Genomic DNA, 16,591 nt, shown 5'->3' on the forward strand with positions numbered 1-16,591 from the left:
CCGGTTCTTTGAAAATTTTGGCGACCCCTGGGGGCATCCATGTGCATTTTCAGGAAACTGTTTCGGGGAAATTTGATAACATCTATTTGTCATCTCAACCCAGCTAGCCAAAAAGAAATGGACTGGGGTTGATTAGCACTCACCTCAAGTGACCGCTTCGAGATTTTTTTTGTAAATATAATTAAAAAAAATACCGGGGGTTTCATTTTAGTGGTAGAATCCAACAATTGAGTGAAAGAAGTACTGTAAGTTTCCCTTTCGGTATTGAACTCGTAAAAACATCACATGAGGGAGTAAGTAAGTTCCATATTCAGTAGATCGGGGGTCTCCAACCTTTTTCATGCCGTGAGCAGGGTTGGGTAGGGTTACTTTGACTTGATTACCGTATTTTCCGCACTATAAGGCGCACATAAAATCGGATTTTTTTTTTAAAAAGCTGACTATGCGCCTTATAATCCGGTGCGCCTTATTTATGTTCAATATTGAATTGCAAGGTCTCGCAACTTACGGTAAGCAGCCACCGACTCCATTTTTCGCGTAGAAGAAGAAGTGCGCTGTGCATACTGGGAAATATTAAACAACGATTCTCTTTTATTTGTGCGTTTGTATAAAGACCCTGAAGTGGCTCCTATTAAGAGACACGCTTACAACGCAGAGTTTCAACTCAAGGCGATCAGTCACGCAGTAGAACACGGGAATAGAGCAGCAGCGAGAGAGTTCAACATTAATGAATCGAATGCGAGAGTGGCTCGAGCCGGCAGAATTAAGAGTCCCCCTAGGAACTCGCTAACTGAACAATGGTTCCATGGGTGAATTATGTAAAACCCACTACAACGTTTTACATTTTACAGTTATTATGTTATTGCTTTACTTTTATTGTTTTGCACTTGTTGTTTTTGCACATTACGAGTGTCACTATATTGCGATTGCACTAATGTTTAATTTACCATAACAGTATCAGACGTTTTTTTGCGTGTTGACTAAATGGAGGAAAAGTAAAATGTTATGCCTTGCTGTTGTTCAAAGATGTTAAAGATGGGTCACGAAAATGCTTTACCTCAGAGAAAATAATAAAACAGCTGTTTATTCATTTTGAAAGTCAATGGAGTTTTGGAAAGCTTGTTTGTTCTCTATTAATAAAGTTTGACTGACCTATCTGACTGTTTTGTTGACATTCCCTTTAGCGCGGCACCATCTAACGGTTGCATGACGTAACTACATCCTCTACTGTAGCCGAGTCAAGTCAAGTCACATTTATATATGACGCCCTTAATCACAAAAATGTCTCGAAGGACTGCACAGGATTACAATTACAAAATTGCACAATTACCTGATCTTAAACCAGCATGCTTTTATAGCGCCTTATAATACGGTGCGCCTTATGTATGGAAAAAGTTTTCAAATATATAATTCATTGAAGGTGCGCCTTATAACACGGTGCGCCTTATAGTGCGGAAAATACGGTACTTTCAATTACTTTTGGATAGATCAGGAACAGTCACAGGACAAGGTTTTTTTTATATGTTTAGCTTCATGTATCATTAAAAAAAACAAAACAAAGAAATGGATTCATGGAAGGATGAATGAAATATCCTGTAGCAAAAATGTCCTGTTTTAAATTTGATGACATTTTATCTGCTGGCCTTTAAAACTGACCTACATTACCAACCCAATTTTGTTTTTCTCCCCATTAAATTGTATTAATGCTGTTTTTATTTATTTCGCCTTTATAATTCAATTGGCTTCGTTTGGTCTGTGGTTTTTCTCCTATTCAGGGATTTTAAATCATTCATTTGGGATGATGGTCTGTTTTTACCAAGTCTGGTTGTGAAGCGCTCAATATTTGCCATTTATTATTTCTGTCATGGATACTGACTAGTATCACCCGTGCCTGCTCATTTGGCGCTATTTGATTGGTTCCCTGTCCTTTTTTAAGCCAGGTCCTGTCACTCTCCGGTTGTCAGTCCGTCAGCGAACCTCTGTTGTTACAAGGCAAGCATTTTGACCCGTTTTTCCACCTGTCCTTTCCTGATCACCCCGTCTGTCTCCGGCTACGACCTGTTCTTGATCCCGACCACGTTTTTGCTCTCCTGTCCCGGGTTTCGACCTGTTTTTCCGTCCTTGACACCGCCATCTCCCGCTAAAACCTACATGAGGGCAAGGAACGGCTTGCTTCCCGCGTCCAGCGAGCACCGGTTTGTGGTTTCTTTAAAAGCAAATACCGTCATTTAGTTTTTCTTCTACGCCAAAGATATTTCAACCAAATAGAAGATATCAAACTGACAGTAATTCGACCCGATTGCAGTTTTATACATTTAATTATAAAGGATTTTGTACGATCAAATACAAATTACATTTAATGCAAAAGATATTCACTGGCTGGGCTGTGGGGCAGGTCAGTGCAACCTAGTGGAGAATGATGCTTACAGGAACAGCGGGGAACTGGGACAAAGGGCCCTGATGACGTAGAAACGCTCGGTGATGTTTTGACCATTTCAGACATCGAGGCGAGGTGTTTGGAGCCACCTGGGGACTTTCCTGGCACGCCCATGGGAGGAGCCGGCACAACAGCTTGCAGGAAAAAACGTGGGCCGAGAGAAAGAAGCGGGAGATCGAGAGAGGAGGCTTGACAGAGATTCAAGCGACACTAATTCGGCTAATTCGACCATATATTCGATAGAGTTCACTTAGTTGTAGCTGTACTTCCCAAATCCATTCAATACGTGGACTGAGCAATTCAGGAAAAAAACACTGGACCGTGTGTACAGTAAGATCAAACATCTAGTTGGATCCGCCCATCTCTGTCTGTCCCTCACCCCCTCATACACCCCCCCCCCCCCCCCCTCCGGAGGAAAACAAAGCCTATACAACAAGGACAGTAAAACATCTTCTTTGTTCCTTTATCTCTTTGTTTTCCTTATCCTCATTGTAAAATGTGGACCTGGAGTGCCACGTCCAATTCCGTTGTCACAATATATCCCATGTTGTAACAAGGACAATAAAGGTATATTCTATTCTATTCTAGTTAAATGTTTTAAGAAAATAAATAGTTGAATGTAGGTTGTGTTTGGTTAATGGAGTCAGATAACTTTGGTAAACGCTACATTTTAATATTAAATTCCTAACAATTTGTAGGAAAATATGCCACAAATGAAAACCCAGTAAATCACCATGGCCAGGGGTGGGCTACCCAGTTGAGCTTTAAGTACCTGGGCGTGGACATCACTGAGGACCTCTTATGGACCCTCAACACCACAGGAAAGCTCTGTACTTCCTGAGGAGGCTGAAGAAGTTTGGAATGTCAAGCAAGATCTTCAGCAACTTCTACAGCTGGATCATGAAGAGCATCCTGACCATCTTCATCACTGTTTGGCACAGCAGTATCAAGTCTTTCGTGAGGCTCATGTTTATGGAATGTGGGAGGAAGCTTGACGTGCCAGCCTCGAATCCATAAGTCCTTGTCTACGAAGAGACCTCCGAGATTCAGTTTTCAGTCAATTTAGCTGGCGTGGAAACGGAAGGATTTATATCTTCAGGTCGTCCGATCTGCTCCTGGTATTGCTGTGTTTGCTGGAGAGGCTGACTCTGCGCTGGTTCTCCACCAGCATCTCCGGAACCGGGCTGGGTTTCCTCTCCCAACGGTCGTCTCCTTGACCTTTCCTCTCTGCCGCCATGTTGTCTCTGTTCTGCTTATACATCACCTTGTAGGGTCCATAGGGGGCGCTGGGCTCGGCCATGGCGAATTTGGCCACGGGTTCCGTTTGGCGACCAGAGAAGTAGTTGTAGTCGGGCGCGAAGGAGATGATGGCTTCCGTGGGTTCCTTGGTCACCTGCCTGTAGCGGAGGCCCTGGTGGCATTTGGTGAATCCGAGATGGTACATTTCTACCATGTTCAGCAGGAGCGAGATGGACGCCACGGCCAGCATGAAGAGAATGAAGAAGGTCTTCTCTGTTGGTCTGGAGATGTAGCAGTTCACCGCGTTGGGGCACGGCCAGCGGTCGCACGCGTACATCGGCTTGAGCTGGAAACCGTACAGGAAGTACTGGGCGACGATGAAAGCCACTTCGAAAAGGGTCTTGAAGATAACGCTAAAAACGTAGGTCCGTAATAGTGCTCCTCTCAGGTGTACGTGGCCTTGGTTGTCCTTGACTGGCTTAGATGCCTTCTTGGTCTTATTTCCAAGAATCTGCTGCTTCCTCTCCATCTCCTTCTCCTTTTCTTTTAGCTTCTCCTCCATGCGCACCAGATGGAGGATATGTCCCAGATAGATGAGAGTGGGCGTGGAGACAAAGATGATCTGCATCACCCAGAAGCGAATGTGGGAAATGGGGAAGGTTTTGTCGTAGCAGACGTTCTGGCAACCGGGTTGCTTGGTGTCGCAGGTGAAGCCCGACTGCTCGTCCCCCCACACCTTCTCGGCGGCCGACCCCAGGACCAGAATGCGGAAGATGAACAGAACCGTCAGCCACACTTTGCCCACCACCGTCGAGTGCTCCTGGGCGCTCTCCAGGAGCTTCCCCAACAGGTTCCAGTCTCCCATGGTGGCTGGGAACCTTCTGCTTGGCTACAATGATGGGGTAACCTGAGGGAAGACAACAGTTTACACAAAACTTAGCGATACTGGACAGGACGGGACAACAGGATTGATATCAAAACTGGATATTGAAATTAAACAGGACAAACTAGACGGGAACGAAACTGGAAACCGATATTAAACAACGGGACAGACAGGGTGATATCAAAACAAGGTATCGAAATTAAACAGGACAAACTAGACTGGAACGAAACTGGAAACTGATATTAAACAACGGAACAGACGGGATTGATATCAAAACTGGATATTGAAATTAAACAGGACAAACTAGACGGGAACGAAACTGGGAACCGATATTAAACAACGGGACAGACAGGGTGATATCAAAACAAGGTATCGAAATTAAACAGGACAAACTAGACTGGAACGAAACTGGAAACTGATATTAAACAACGGAACAGACGGGATTGATATCAAAACTGGATATTGAAATTAAACAGGACAAACTAGACGGGAACGAAACTGGGAACCGATATTAAACAACGGGACAGACAGGGTGATATCAAAACAAGGTATCGAAATTAAACAGGACAAACTAGACTGGAACGAAACTGGAAACTGATATTAAACAACGGAACAGACGGGATTGATATCAAAACTGGATATCGAAATTAAACAGGACAAACTAAACGGGAACAAAACAGGAGACCGATATTAAACTTGAAAAAGAGACGGGAACCATACCGGACAGGAAACACAGGCAGGGAACCGGACAGAGTCAAAACCCACGTCCTGCAGGCAGGGTTGGGTAGGGTTACTTTAACTGGATTACTTTCAATTACTTTTGGATGACTCCAATACCAAATATGCTAATAAAAGACAAAAGAAAGTAAATAGGAATAAAATGATGACTCACAACACGTGGTAAGCTTTCTCTCCTGGCTTTGATCTCCGGCAAAACTAACATAAAATGCGACAGAAACAAAATGAAAGTAAATCCAAACAGCTTGCCAACATCATTTTTGCCGTCCCGTGTATTCCGTTACTCCCCAAGCCTGCAGAAAATTTAGTCATCTTATTCATATTTAGTTTCTTTTGTCTTTTATTAGCATATTTGGTATTGGAGTAATCCAAAAGTCATTGAAAGTAATCCAGTTTAAGTAACCCTACCCAACCCTGCTTGCGGGGCAGAGGTTCGTTGACGGACTGACAAAGGGTGAGTGAGAGCACTGAGCTTAAACAGAAGGGAAGCCAATCTGTCAACAAGCCGCAGCTGGCGCCACACGGGCGGGGTCAATCGGGTGCCATGGCAACCGTGACAAAAATGATACATTTTTGAGCAACTGGACCCCAAACAAACCATCAAATGACCTTATAGTCAAAATACATTTTTTTTCCACATTTGAATAACGGTTTGCTTTTCCTTATTTATCATTGCCCTTTTTTTCATAACAAATATTTTTAGGTTAAAATGTTGATATTTTGAATTAAAGTGTCATTTAATTCATGACAATGTCACCATTCTAACTAACAATTTTAAAAAAATTATTAAAAATCTGTTTTATTCCAATATATAAAAGATAAATATTTGTGAATGTGCAGAATAGAATAGAATATAATAGAAATGTCTTGTTGTTTACAACGTAGTGTACATTGTGCGAAACATGTAATTGTCATGAACCAGAACAGCATCAGGACCCAAACGCGTGACGTTACTCACATAAGGCTTTTATTTTACGGGAAATGGGGAGTCATGCACGTTGGGCAGCAGTCTGGCGTGGAATGATAGGAAGCCAGAGGCCGACGAGATCGATACCAATTGCCCGAGTTGATATCGGACAGATGGGGTCGATAACGGACAGGACGGGACAGACAGGATATCGAAAATAAACAGGACAAACTAGACGGGAAAGAAAACAGGAGAAAATAGTAAACAGGACAAAAATAGACGGAAACAAAACTGGAAACCGATATTAAACAGGACAAAATAAACGGGAACAATACCGGACAGGAAATACCAACAAGAACAGGACCGAGTCGAAACCCGCGTCTTGCGGGGCAGAAGTTCGTTAACGCACTGACAAAGGAAAAATGAGAGCACTGAGCTTAAAAAGGCGGAAAGCCAATCTGTCAATGAGCCTTAGCTGGCGCCACACGGGCGGGACCAATTGGGCGCCATGGCAACCGTGACAGTAATCGAATACTCTCATTGGACAAAAATATTATTGATTAATATTTGGATTGATATTGGCTGGCAACCAGTTCAGGGTGTCCCCTGCCCAATGCCCGATGATTCCTGGGATGGGCTCCAGCACCCCCGCGACCCTACTGAGGATAAGCGGTGTAGCTAAGAGAAAGAGGGAGGGAAAAGGAGAGAGGGTGGGACAAGAAAGAAAGAGAGAGGGAGAGAGCGTGAGAAACAAGAGATAAAAAGAGAAGTCGTGAGAGAGGGGGAAAAGAAAGGGAGAGGAAGAAAGAAATCCAAAGAGAAATAGAAAGACAGCAGGAGAGAAAAGAGAAAGGAAAGCGTGAAGGGTAGGAAGAGAGAAAGAGAAAAGGAAAATGGGAAGTTAGAGCAAAAGAGGTTAAAAGACACAGAGAGAAAGAGACAAAGAGCAACAAAGGAAGAGAAAAAGAGAGACACCGCGAGTGAAAGAGACAGGGTGGGAGAAAAAGGGTGCAAAAGAGAGAGAAAGAAATCCAAAGAGAAATAGAAAGACAGAAGGAGAGAAAAGAGAAAAGAAAGCGCAAAGGGTTGGAAGAGAGAAAGAGAAAAGGAAAATGGGAAGTTAGAGCAAAAGAGGTTAAAAGACACAGAGAGAGAAAGAGCAACAAAGGAAGAGAAAAAGAGACACCGCGAGTGAAAGAGACAGGGTGGGAGAAAAAGGGTGCAAAAGAGAGAGAAAGAAATCCAAAGAGAAATAGAAATACGGAAGGAGAGAAAAGAGAAAAGAAAGTGCGAAGGGTAGGAAGAGAGAAAGAGAAAAGGAAAACAGGAAGTTAGAGCAAAAAAAGTTAAAAAGACACAGAGAGTGAAAGAGACAGAGACACGGAGTGGGAGAGAGGGCAGGACAAAGAAAAAGAGAGAGAGGGAGAGAGCGTGAGAAACAAAAGAGATAAAAAGTTGTGAGAGAGGGGAAAAGGAAAGGGAGAGGAAGAAAGAAATCCATAGAGAAATAGAAAGACAGAAGGAGAGAAAAGAGAAATGAAAGGGTGAAGGGTAGGAAGAGAGAAAGAGAAAAAAGAAAAAAAGGAAGTTTAAGAAAGCAAAAAATTGGGTCATGGTGTATTGACCTATCAAATAATTTTGTTCAGAACAACGCAAAGTATTGGCTGAAAGTAAGTGCATTTTGTTTTTTCTTTATTATGATTATGAAATTATAGTCTAGTCTAGCCTCGTCTCGTCTAGTTAGTCTGTTCTATTCTATTCTATCCTTTTAGTCTAGTCTAGTCTATTCTAGCCTGTAATATTTCTCCTATTTCTAATCTAGTCTAGTCTGTTATATTTGTCCTATTCTCTTCAATTCAGTTCAATTTTATTCTGTTCAATTCTGTCCAATTTTATTCTAGTCTAGTCTAATCTAGTCTAGTCTAGTCTAGTCTAGTCTAGTCTAGTGACTCTGTTATATTTCTCCTATTTCTATTTCTATTTCTATTCTATTCTATTCATTCAAACCTTTCTGTCAAGTCTAGTCTAGACTAGTCAGTTATTCTTGTCCTATTCTATCAAATTCTATTCTATTTTATTCTATTCTATTAGTCTAGCCTAGTCTAGCCTAGTCTAGTTGGTCTATTCTATTCTATTCTATTCTATTCTTTTCGTCTAGTCTATTCTAGCCTGTAATATTTCTCCTATTTCTATTCTAGTCTAGTCTTTTATATTTGTCCTATTCTATTGTATTCTGTTCTGTTCTGCACCGTACTGTTCTGTTCTGTACTGTTCTGTTCTGTACTGGTATATTAGTCTAGCCTAGCCTAGTTTAGTATTCAAACTAAGCTTGCCTAGCTAGTCAGTCTAGTCTAGGCTGTTATATTTCTCCTGTTCAATTCAGTTACATTTTATTCTGTTCTGTTCTATTCTATTCTATTCTGTTCTGTTCTGTTCTATTCCAGTCAAGTCTATTCTATTCTATTCTATTCTATTCTATTCTATTCTATTCTATTCTATTCTATTCTGGTCTAGTCTAGTCTAGTCTAGTCTAGTTAGTCTGTTATATTCTATTCTAATCTATCCTTTTAGTTTAGTCTAGTCTATTGTAGCCTGTAATATTACTCCTATTTCTATTCTAGTCTAGTTTAGTCTGTTATATTTGTCCTTATCTGTCCAATTCAGTTAAATTTTATTCTGTTCTGTTCTATTCTATTCTGTTCTGTTCTCTTCTATTCAGTCTGGTCAAGTCTAGTCTAGTCTAGTCTAGTCTTCTAGTCTATTCTAGTCTAGTTTAGCCTGTTATATTTGTTCTTTTCTGTTCAATTCAGTTAACTTTTATTCTATTCTATTCTATTCTATTCTATTCTATTCTATTCTATTCTGTTCTATTCTATTTTATTCTATTATATTCTATTATATTCTATTCTTTCAAGTCTATTCTAGTCTAGTCTAGTCTAGTCTAGTTAGGCTGTTCTATTCTATTATATCCTTTTAGTCTAGTCTAGCCTGTAATATTACTCCTATTTCTATCCTAGTCTAGTTTAGCCTTTAATATTTGTCCTTTTCTGGTCAATTCAGTTAAATTTTATTCTATACTATTCTAGTCTAGTCTAGTCTAGTCTAAGAGTGTTGCCCGAACCCCCAAAAAACAGATCTCTCTAACATTTTGTGTTGAGGTTATTACAGTGTTCAAAACAACTTTGAAAGGACACGCATAAATATGAAAAAGCAAATAAAAGTGGACTTACTTTCTGGCTTGCGATCTGCTCAGCGGAAAGAGAAGAACCCCCAAACCCTGGCAGTCTATCGAACAGGGAAGCGATCGATCCCGAAGCGAATCCTTTTCCTCCGCTAAGGTTCCGTCCGCCGTGCCGATCGAAGGGGAAATGGGGGCGAAGGAGAGCGGGAGTTCCCTGTTGGTGGACGACTTTTGCCCTGGGACAGATCTTGTGACACCGGAGCCACATTTAGGTTTCTAGTTTAGATTTCAGGGCCTCTTCGTGGCGGCACCACAGCAAACCTGAGAAACACTTGTGCCTGTCTGCCAACGGGAGAACCGCAAGACCCCGCCGGCATGAGGATTCCCATCGCTCGGGATAAAATAACTACTGTGCCGTTTTGGCTCTCATAGGATTGATTTTTGTGGGGGAGTCTTACGAGATAAGAAATGTCTTGTTTCGTTTTTTTATATTGTACGGGAATCTATCTATCTATCTATCTATCTATCTATCTATCTATCTATCTATCTATCTATCTATCTATCTATCTATCTATCTATCTATCTATCTATCTATCTAGACATCTATCTAGACATCTATCTAGACATCTATCTAGACATCTATCTAGACATCTATCTATCTATCTATCTATCTATCTATCTATCTATCTATCTATCTATCTATCTATTTATCTATCTATTTATCTATCTATCTCTCTCTATCTCTCTCTATATCTAAATATCTTTATCTCTCTCTCTATATATATATATATATATATATATCTATATCTATATCTCTCTATCTCTCCATATCTATCTATCTGTCTCTCTATATATCTATATCTCTCTATCTCTCTATGTCTATCTATCTCTCTCTCTATATATCTATATCTATCTATCTCTCTATATCTATATCCACCTATATCTCAATATCTCTCTCTCTCTCTTTATCTATCTATCTATCTATCTATCTATCTATCTATCTATCTATATATCTATATCTCTCTGCCTCTCTATCTATGTATATCTATATCTCTCTATATCTCTCTATTTCTCTATATCTATATCTATCTATCTCTTTATCTCTCTCTCTCTCTCTTTCTCTATCTATCTATACGTCTCTCTATATCTATCTATCTATCTCTCTGTATCTATATATATATCTATCTCTCTATATCTATATCCATCTATATCTCAACATATATATCTATCTATCTCTTTATCTCTCTCTCTCTCTCTCTCTTGATCTATCTATCCCTTCATCTATTTATCTATCTATCTATCTCTCTATATCTATATCTCTCTATCTCTATCTATACGTCTCTCTATATCTATCTATCTATCTCTCTATATTTATATATATCTATCTCTCTATATCTATATCCATCTCTCTCTCTCTCTCTCTCTCTCTCTCTCTCTATCTATCTATCCCTTCATCTATTTATCTCTATCTATCTATCTATCCATCTATCCCCTCATCTATTTATCTCTATCTATCTATCTATTTATCTATCTATCTATCTATCTATCTATCTCTCTATATCTATACCTATGTGAATTTCCCTTCAGGGATGAATAAAGTATCTATCTATCTATCTATATATCTATCTATGTATATCTATATCTCTCTATCTCTCTATATCTATATCTCTCTATCTCTCTATATCTACATATATCCATCTCTCTCTCTCTCTCTCTCTCTCTCTCTCTCTCTCTCTCTCTATATATATATATATATATATATATATATATATATATATATATATATATATATATATCTCTATATCTATCCATCTATCTCTCTATATCTATCTATCTATCTACCTATTCACCTACAAAACTCATGTGATAGTGACAACATTCTCAGTGACTTTTTTTCATAATCTAACACCACACACCCATCGACCCATCCACCCATCTCTCTCTCTCTCTCTCTCTCTCTCTCACTCTATCTATCTCTTGCTCTCTCTATCCATGACGGGTCATGATGACACCACCGTCCTCCAGAGGGCGCCAACTGTTAGACAGACTCAAAGACTCCACCCCTGTTCCTCATCACCTACAGCTAACTCTAATCAGCAACCGTGTATTTAAGGACTGGGCCGACAGCAGAAGCTGTTGGATTGTTGTTTACCCTTGATGTTTCTGATCTTCTGTCTGAGCATACCTTTTTTCCGTCTAAAATGGACTTCCTGAACTGCCAGCCGCGACTGTTTTTCAGACTGTGTTTTTTGTTACTTGTTTCCTCCTCCCCTTCCATGTTGGTAGTGATAGACAAAGTGGAGGCTCATCAATGAATGAGCCTTGATTGACTTACACTGTTTCAGTCAAAGGTTCAAAATAAAGTGATTCAAAATCGGTATAAATGTTTCGCTTTTTCTTAGCTCAAACTAAGCATTGAGAGGGAAAAACCTTTCGAATACATGCACCCATGTCATGAACCGGAAGAGGAGGAGAACCCAAATGCGTGACAATTTTCACACAAGCCTTTTATTTTACGAGAAATGGGGCTCATCCATGCTAGGCAGCAGTCTGGCGTAAAATGATAAGAAGCCAGAGGCCAAAGAGATCGATACCAATTGCCTGTGTTGATATTGGACGGATGGGGTCGATACCTGACAGGACGGGACAGACGGGTGTCGTGTCCAGCATGGTCGCCGTGGCGACCGGCTGGCCCCGTCCCCTATGCACCGGCTGTAGTAGATCATCTAATCTGCGTGTGTGCTTTTTAAGGGGCGGGTTGTGGGTTTTGCCGGTTGCTGGTTCATTGCATTTTCTGTTCTGCATTGATCTTCTGTTTGACTTGATGACACCTGTGTTTGCCCGTTCTGAGTTGAGGCCTGTTTTGTTGGTGTTCCTGGCCTGAGTTCCTGTTTGCCTGTAGGCCTGTTTTTGTTTTGTTTTGTCCCTGAGTGTTGGACGACTTTTATTTTGATAAATAAAAGTACTGATCGTTAACGCGAATGAGTTCATCCTTCCTGCCTCCTGCCTCCGATCTGGTCTGGTCCCCTGACAACAGGATAGATAATGAAACAGGTTCTTGAAAATAAACAGGACAAACTAGACGGAAACGAAAACTGGAGAGACTAATAAACAGGACAAAAATAGACGGGAACGAAACTGGAAACCGATATTAAACAGGACAAAAATAAACAGGAACAATAACGGACAGGGAATACCAACAGGTAAACAGGACCGAGTCAAAACCCACGTCTTGCGGGGCAGAGGTTCCTTGACGGACTGACAAAGGAAAAATGAGAGCACTGAGCTCAAATAGACAGAAAGTCAATCTGTCAATCTCCACACAGGCGGGGCCCATTGGGCGCCGTGGCATGCGTAACCGAATTACTTCCCACAATGCCTTTCTCTTCATTCAGATCGTAATCTCGTGGGATTTGTGAAGACTTTGCGTGTCGGCAACATTAAATTTCTTGAGTGTCCAACCTTTTCCATACCACGGACCGGGATAATACACAAATATGGTACTTTTAAAATTTTTGTTGCTGTAGGTTTTATTCCAAGGGTGCGGAAAATTCGGTAATAAACCAAAAAAAATGATTGATTCCAACTTGTCACTTTTCCTATTCATTCCCTAAAAAATCCACATCAGTTCAATTTCTGAACAGACAATGGACACTACAGTAAACGTCTCTCCAGTATTTTTCGTCAGCCGGCTTTTTTAAACTCCCCCCCGCCTGATTTTTTTTTTTTTTTTAAGGAAAAACTGTCCCTTTTCATCTAGCCACTACAAACGAAGCTTTGTAGCCCCGATTCGAAGACGGCCAAGAATTGTGAAAGCTTTCTCTTGAGACTTTGGAAAGTCAAATGGCAGCTGAAGGACTCCTGAGGGGACGCATGCACGTCTGCGAGGTTTAAATTTAAACGAAGGACGTAGGGGGGGACATTTTCTTTGTCGAGGTGATGTCCCACTGTCTCATTATTATTATCATTATATTATTGTTGATTTAAATGTTCCATATTGAGTGGCTTTTTATTAAATGTGCCTCCAAGAAAATTGCAATCAAAAATAATCATTGGATTGCAAATTTGAGAATTTTAACTACACTGTCATGATTTGCCCCCACCTGCGCTCACTCGTTCAGCCCCAGCTGCCACTCGTTCCCTAATTAGTCCTCCTCTTATTTAAACACGTCATTCTCGTGCACTCCTGTTCGGTCTGTCTCCGAACCTCAGCGAATGCAAGGCAAGGACTTTTGACTCTTGCTCACGTTTTGATCCCGACCTGGATCGGTGTCCGATCCAAGATTCGTTCTCCTGTCCCGGCTACCCGTATCCTGACTCTGTTTCCTGTATCGATCTCCTATCGAAGCTCTGTCCTGGCTACCCGTTTCCTGATTCTGTTTCCTGTATCGATCGCCGGTCCTAGCTTTGTTCTCCTGTCCCGGCTACCCGTCTCCTGATTCTGTTTCCTGTATCGATCCCCGATCCAAGCTCCGTTCTCCTGTCCCAGCTACCCGTATCCTGATTCTGTTTCCTGTATTGATCCCTGATCCTAGCTCCGTTCTCCTGTCCCGGCCACCCGTTTCCTGATTCTGTTTCCTGTATCGATCCCCGATCCAAGCTCCGTTCTCCTGTCCCAGCTACCCGTATCCTGATTCTGTTTCCTGTATCGATCCCCAATCTAAGCTCTGTTCTCCTGTCCCGTCTACCCGTATCCTGATTCTGTTTCCTGTATCGATCTCCTGTCGAAGCTCTGTTCTCCTGTCCTGGCTACCCGTTTCCTGATTCTGTTTCCTGTATCGATCCCCGATCCTAGCTCTTTTCTCCTGTCCCGGTTACCCGTATCCTGATTCTGTTTCCTGTATCGATCATCGATCCAAGCTCCGTTCTCCTGTCCCGGCTACTCGTTTCCTGATTCTGTTCCCTGTATTGATCCCTGATCCTAGCTCCGTTCTCCTGTCCCGGCCACCCGTTTCCTGATTCTGTTTCCTGTATTGATCCCTGATCCTAGCTCCGTTCTCCTGTCCCGGCCACCCGTTTCCTGATTCTGTTTCCTGTATCGATCATCGATCCAAGCTCTGTTCTCCTGTCCCGGCTACTCGTTTCCTGATTCTGTTCCCTGTATTGATCCCTGATCCTAGCTCCGTTCTCCTGTCCCGGCCACCCGTTTCCTGATTCTGTTTCCTGTATTGATCCCTGATCCTAGCTCCGTTCTCCTGTCCCGGCCATCCGTTTCCTGATTCTGTTTCCTGTATCGATCCCCGATCCAAGCTCCGTTCTCCTTTCCCGGCTACCAGTATCCTGATTCTGTTTCCTGTATCGATCCCCGATCCAAGCTCCGTTCTCCTGTCCCGGCTACTCGTATCCTGATTCTGTTTCCTGTATCGATCCCCAATCTAAGCTCTATTCTCCTGTCCTGGCCACCCGTTTCCTGATTCTGTTTCCTGTATCGATCCCTGATCCAAGCTCCGTTCTCCTGTCCCGGCTACCCGTATCCTGATTCAGTTTCCTTTATCGATCCCCGATCCAATCTCCGTTCTCCTGTCCCGGCTACCCGTATCCAAACTGGGTGCGTTTTGCGCTAATAAGTAACAAAAAGTAGCTCGCAGACTGAAAAAGGTTGGAGATCCCCGATATAAAGCTATCTATACAGGCAAAATAGCTCAATTTTGATGATTAGTTGTCGAGCAATACAGCCAGAAGCTAAATATAGCACGCTAATAGCTAGCTAGTGGCTATGTTTTAATTTCAAACAATTGAAACAGATCTACCTAATGTAAATAGCTAGCTGCTTTACAAGATAAACTTCACATTTGGTTAAATAGTTTACTCTATAAAGCTACATGACTCAAGTATGCTAGCTAGGAGCTAGTACTAGAGGGTTATAGCTTGAAGTTACATTAAGCTGGCTACTAGCTGGCTAGCAGCTACATTTTCTTAATAACATCTACTTAATAACATAGTAACAACATAGTAATAGGGTGATATGTCATTATGTTTGGGTAAGCAGTAACAAAAAGTAGCTCATGGTTGGAGACCCCTGGATGAAATATTCAAGAAAAGAGAACGGAACTTGGCAGCTGTCAGCAGGGTCAACACTCAAAGTGGCCCTACCGCACAGCTGAGCTATGGTTAATGTCGAACTCTGTTGCCCTTTACTATCGCCGTGAGACATTTTTCCACAGGTGGTTCGCAGGCATAAAGATGGCTGACAGTCACATTTTCTTCATAATGAAGGATTTTAAATTTTATTTAATAGACTATAAGAGATTTAATCTAATACAAATTAAATTTTGCTGAATGACAAGGGGTGACGCGGGAAAAGGAGACGAGGTTTCTGATAAGCTTTCTTGTTGTGAGTCCTTCAGACATGGCGGCGTCTTCCGGCGAGGAGGAGGTGGCGACTGGGTGGAAGCCACGTGAGGAGTCGGCCAGGGGGGGAGTTCCTGGCACACTCAGGTGAGGAGTCAGCCCGACGTGTCAAACGGACGGAACACGGAAGAGACAAGACAGACAGACAGGAGCAGAGACGAAAAGATGGGGGGCTGGACAAGACTAATTAGACTAATTCGACAATAATTTGGCTAAATGTAATGTAATTCACTTAATAATAAGCTAAGAAAATAAATCTGCCCCCGTGTGTCAACATCTCATGTCATTAGCCGTACCGCTTATCCTCATTAGGGTCGCGCGGGGGGGGGGGGTTCCCTGGAGCCCATCCCAGCAATCATCGGGCAGTGGGCAGGGGACACCCTGAACTGGTTGCCAGCCAATCGCAGGGCACACGGGGACAGACAACTCACTCGCTCATTCACACCTAGGGACAATTTGGACCGGCCAATTCACCTGAAATGCATGTTTTTGGAACGCGGGAGGAAACCGGAGTGCCCGGAGGAAACCCACGCAAGCACGGGGAGAACATACAAACTCCGCACAGGAAGTCTGGAGCTGGATTTGAACCCACGACAGGTTCCCATGACATGAACTGTGCCGCACAAGCGCTAACCACTGCGCCGCCGTGCTGCCCTGTGTGTCAACATGTTTCCCATAAATCAAAAAAATGAGCACGCATTGTTAGGAGGATAAAGTTTGTGTTTGGTTAATGGAGTCAGATAACTCATTCGAACAATTTGTTAACGCTACATTTGTAATCTAGTTTTTTCCCAAACAATGGCGACTGCAAAACAACGCAGATAGGGAAACAGACACAAAGGTTTGTTTGAGTTT

The 16,591-nt window shown here is 42.0% G+C and overlaps 1 protein-coding gene across 1 annotated transcript; it reads right to left on the reverse strand.

Annotated features, from left to right (window-relative positions):
• Positions 1-3,524: 3,524 nt before the first annotated feature.
• On the reverse strand, positions 3,525-4,541 carry gja2 (gap junction protein, alpha 2). The gene has a single exon (XM_088321578.1). The coding sequence runs from the start codon at positions 4,539-4,541 to the stop codon at positions 3,525-3,527; it is 1,017 nt and encodes a 338-aa protein (XP_088177704.1).
• Between the last annotated feature and the right edge of the window lie 12,050 nt (positions 4,542-16,591).

The sequence above is a fragment of the Urocampus carinirostris genome, chromosome 17 (genome assembly GCF_059441175.1).
Source record: "Urocampus carinirostris isolate Australia breed hairy pipefish chromosome 17, RoL_Ucar_1.0, whole genome shotgun sequence".
Taxonomy (NCBI): Eukaryota; Metazoa; Chordata; class Actinopteri; order Syngnathiformes; family Syngnathidae; genus Urocampus; species Urocampus carinirostris.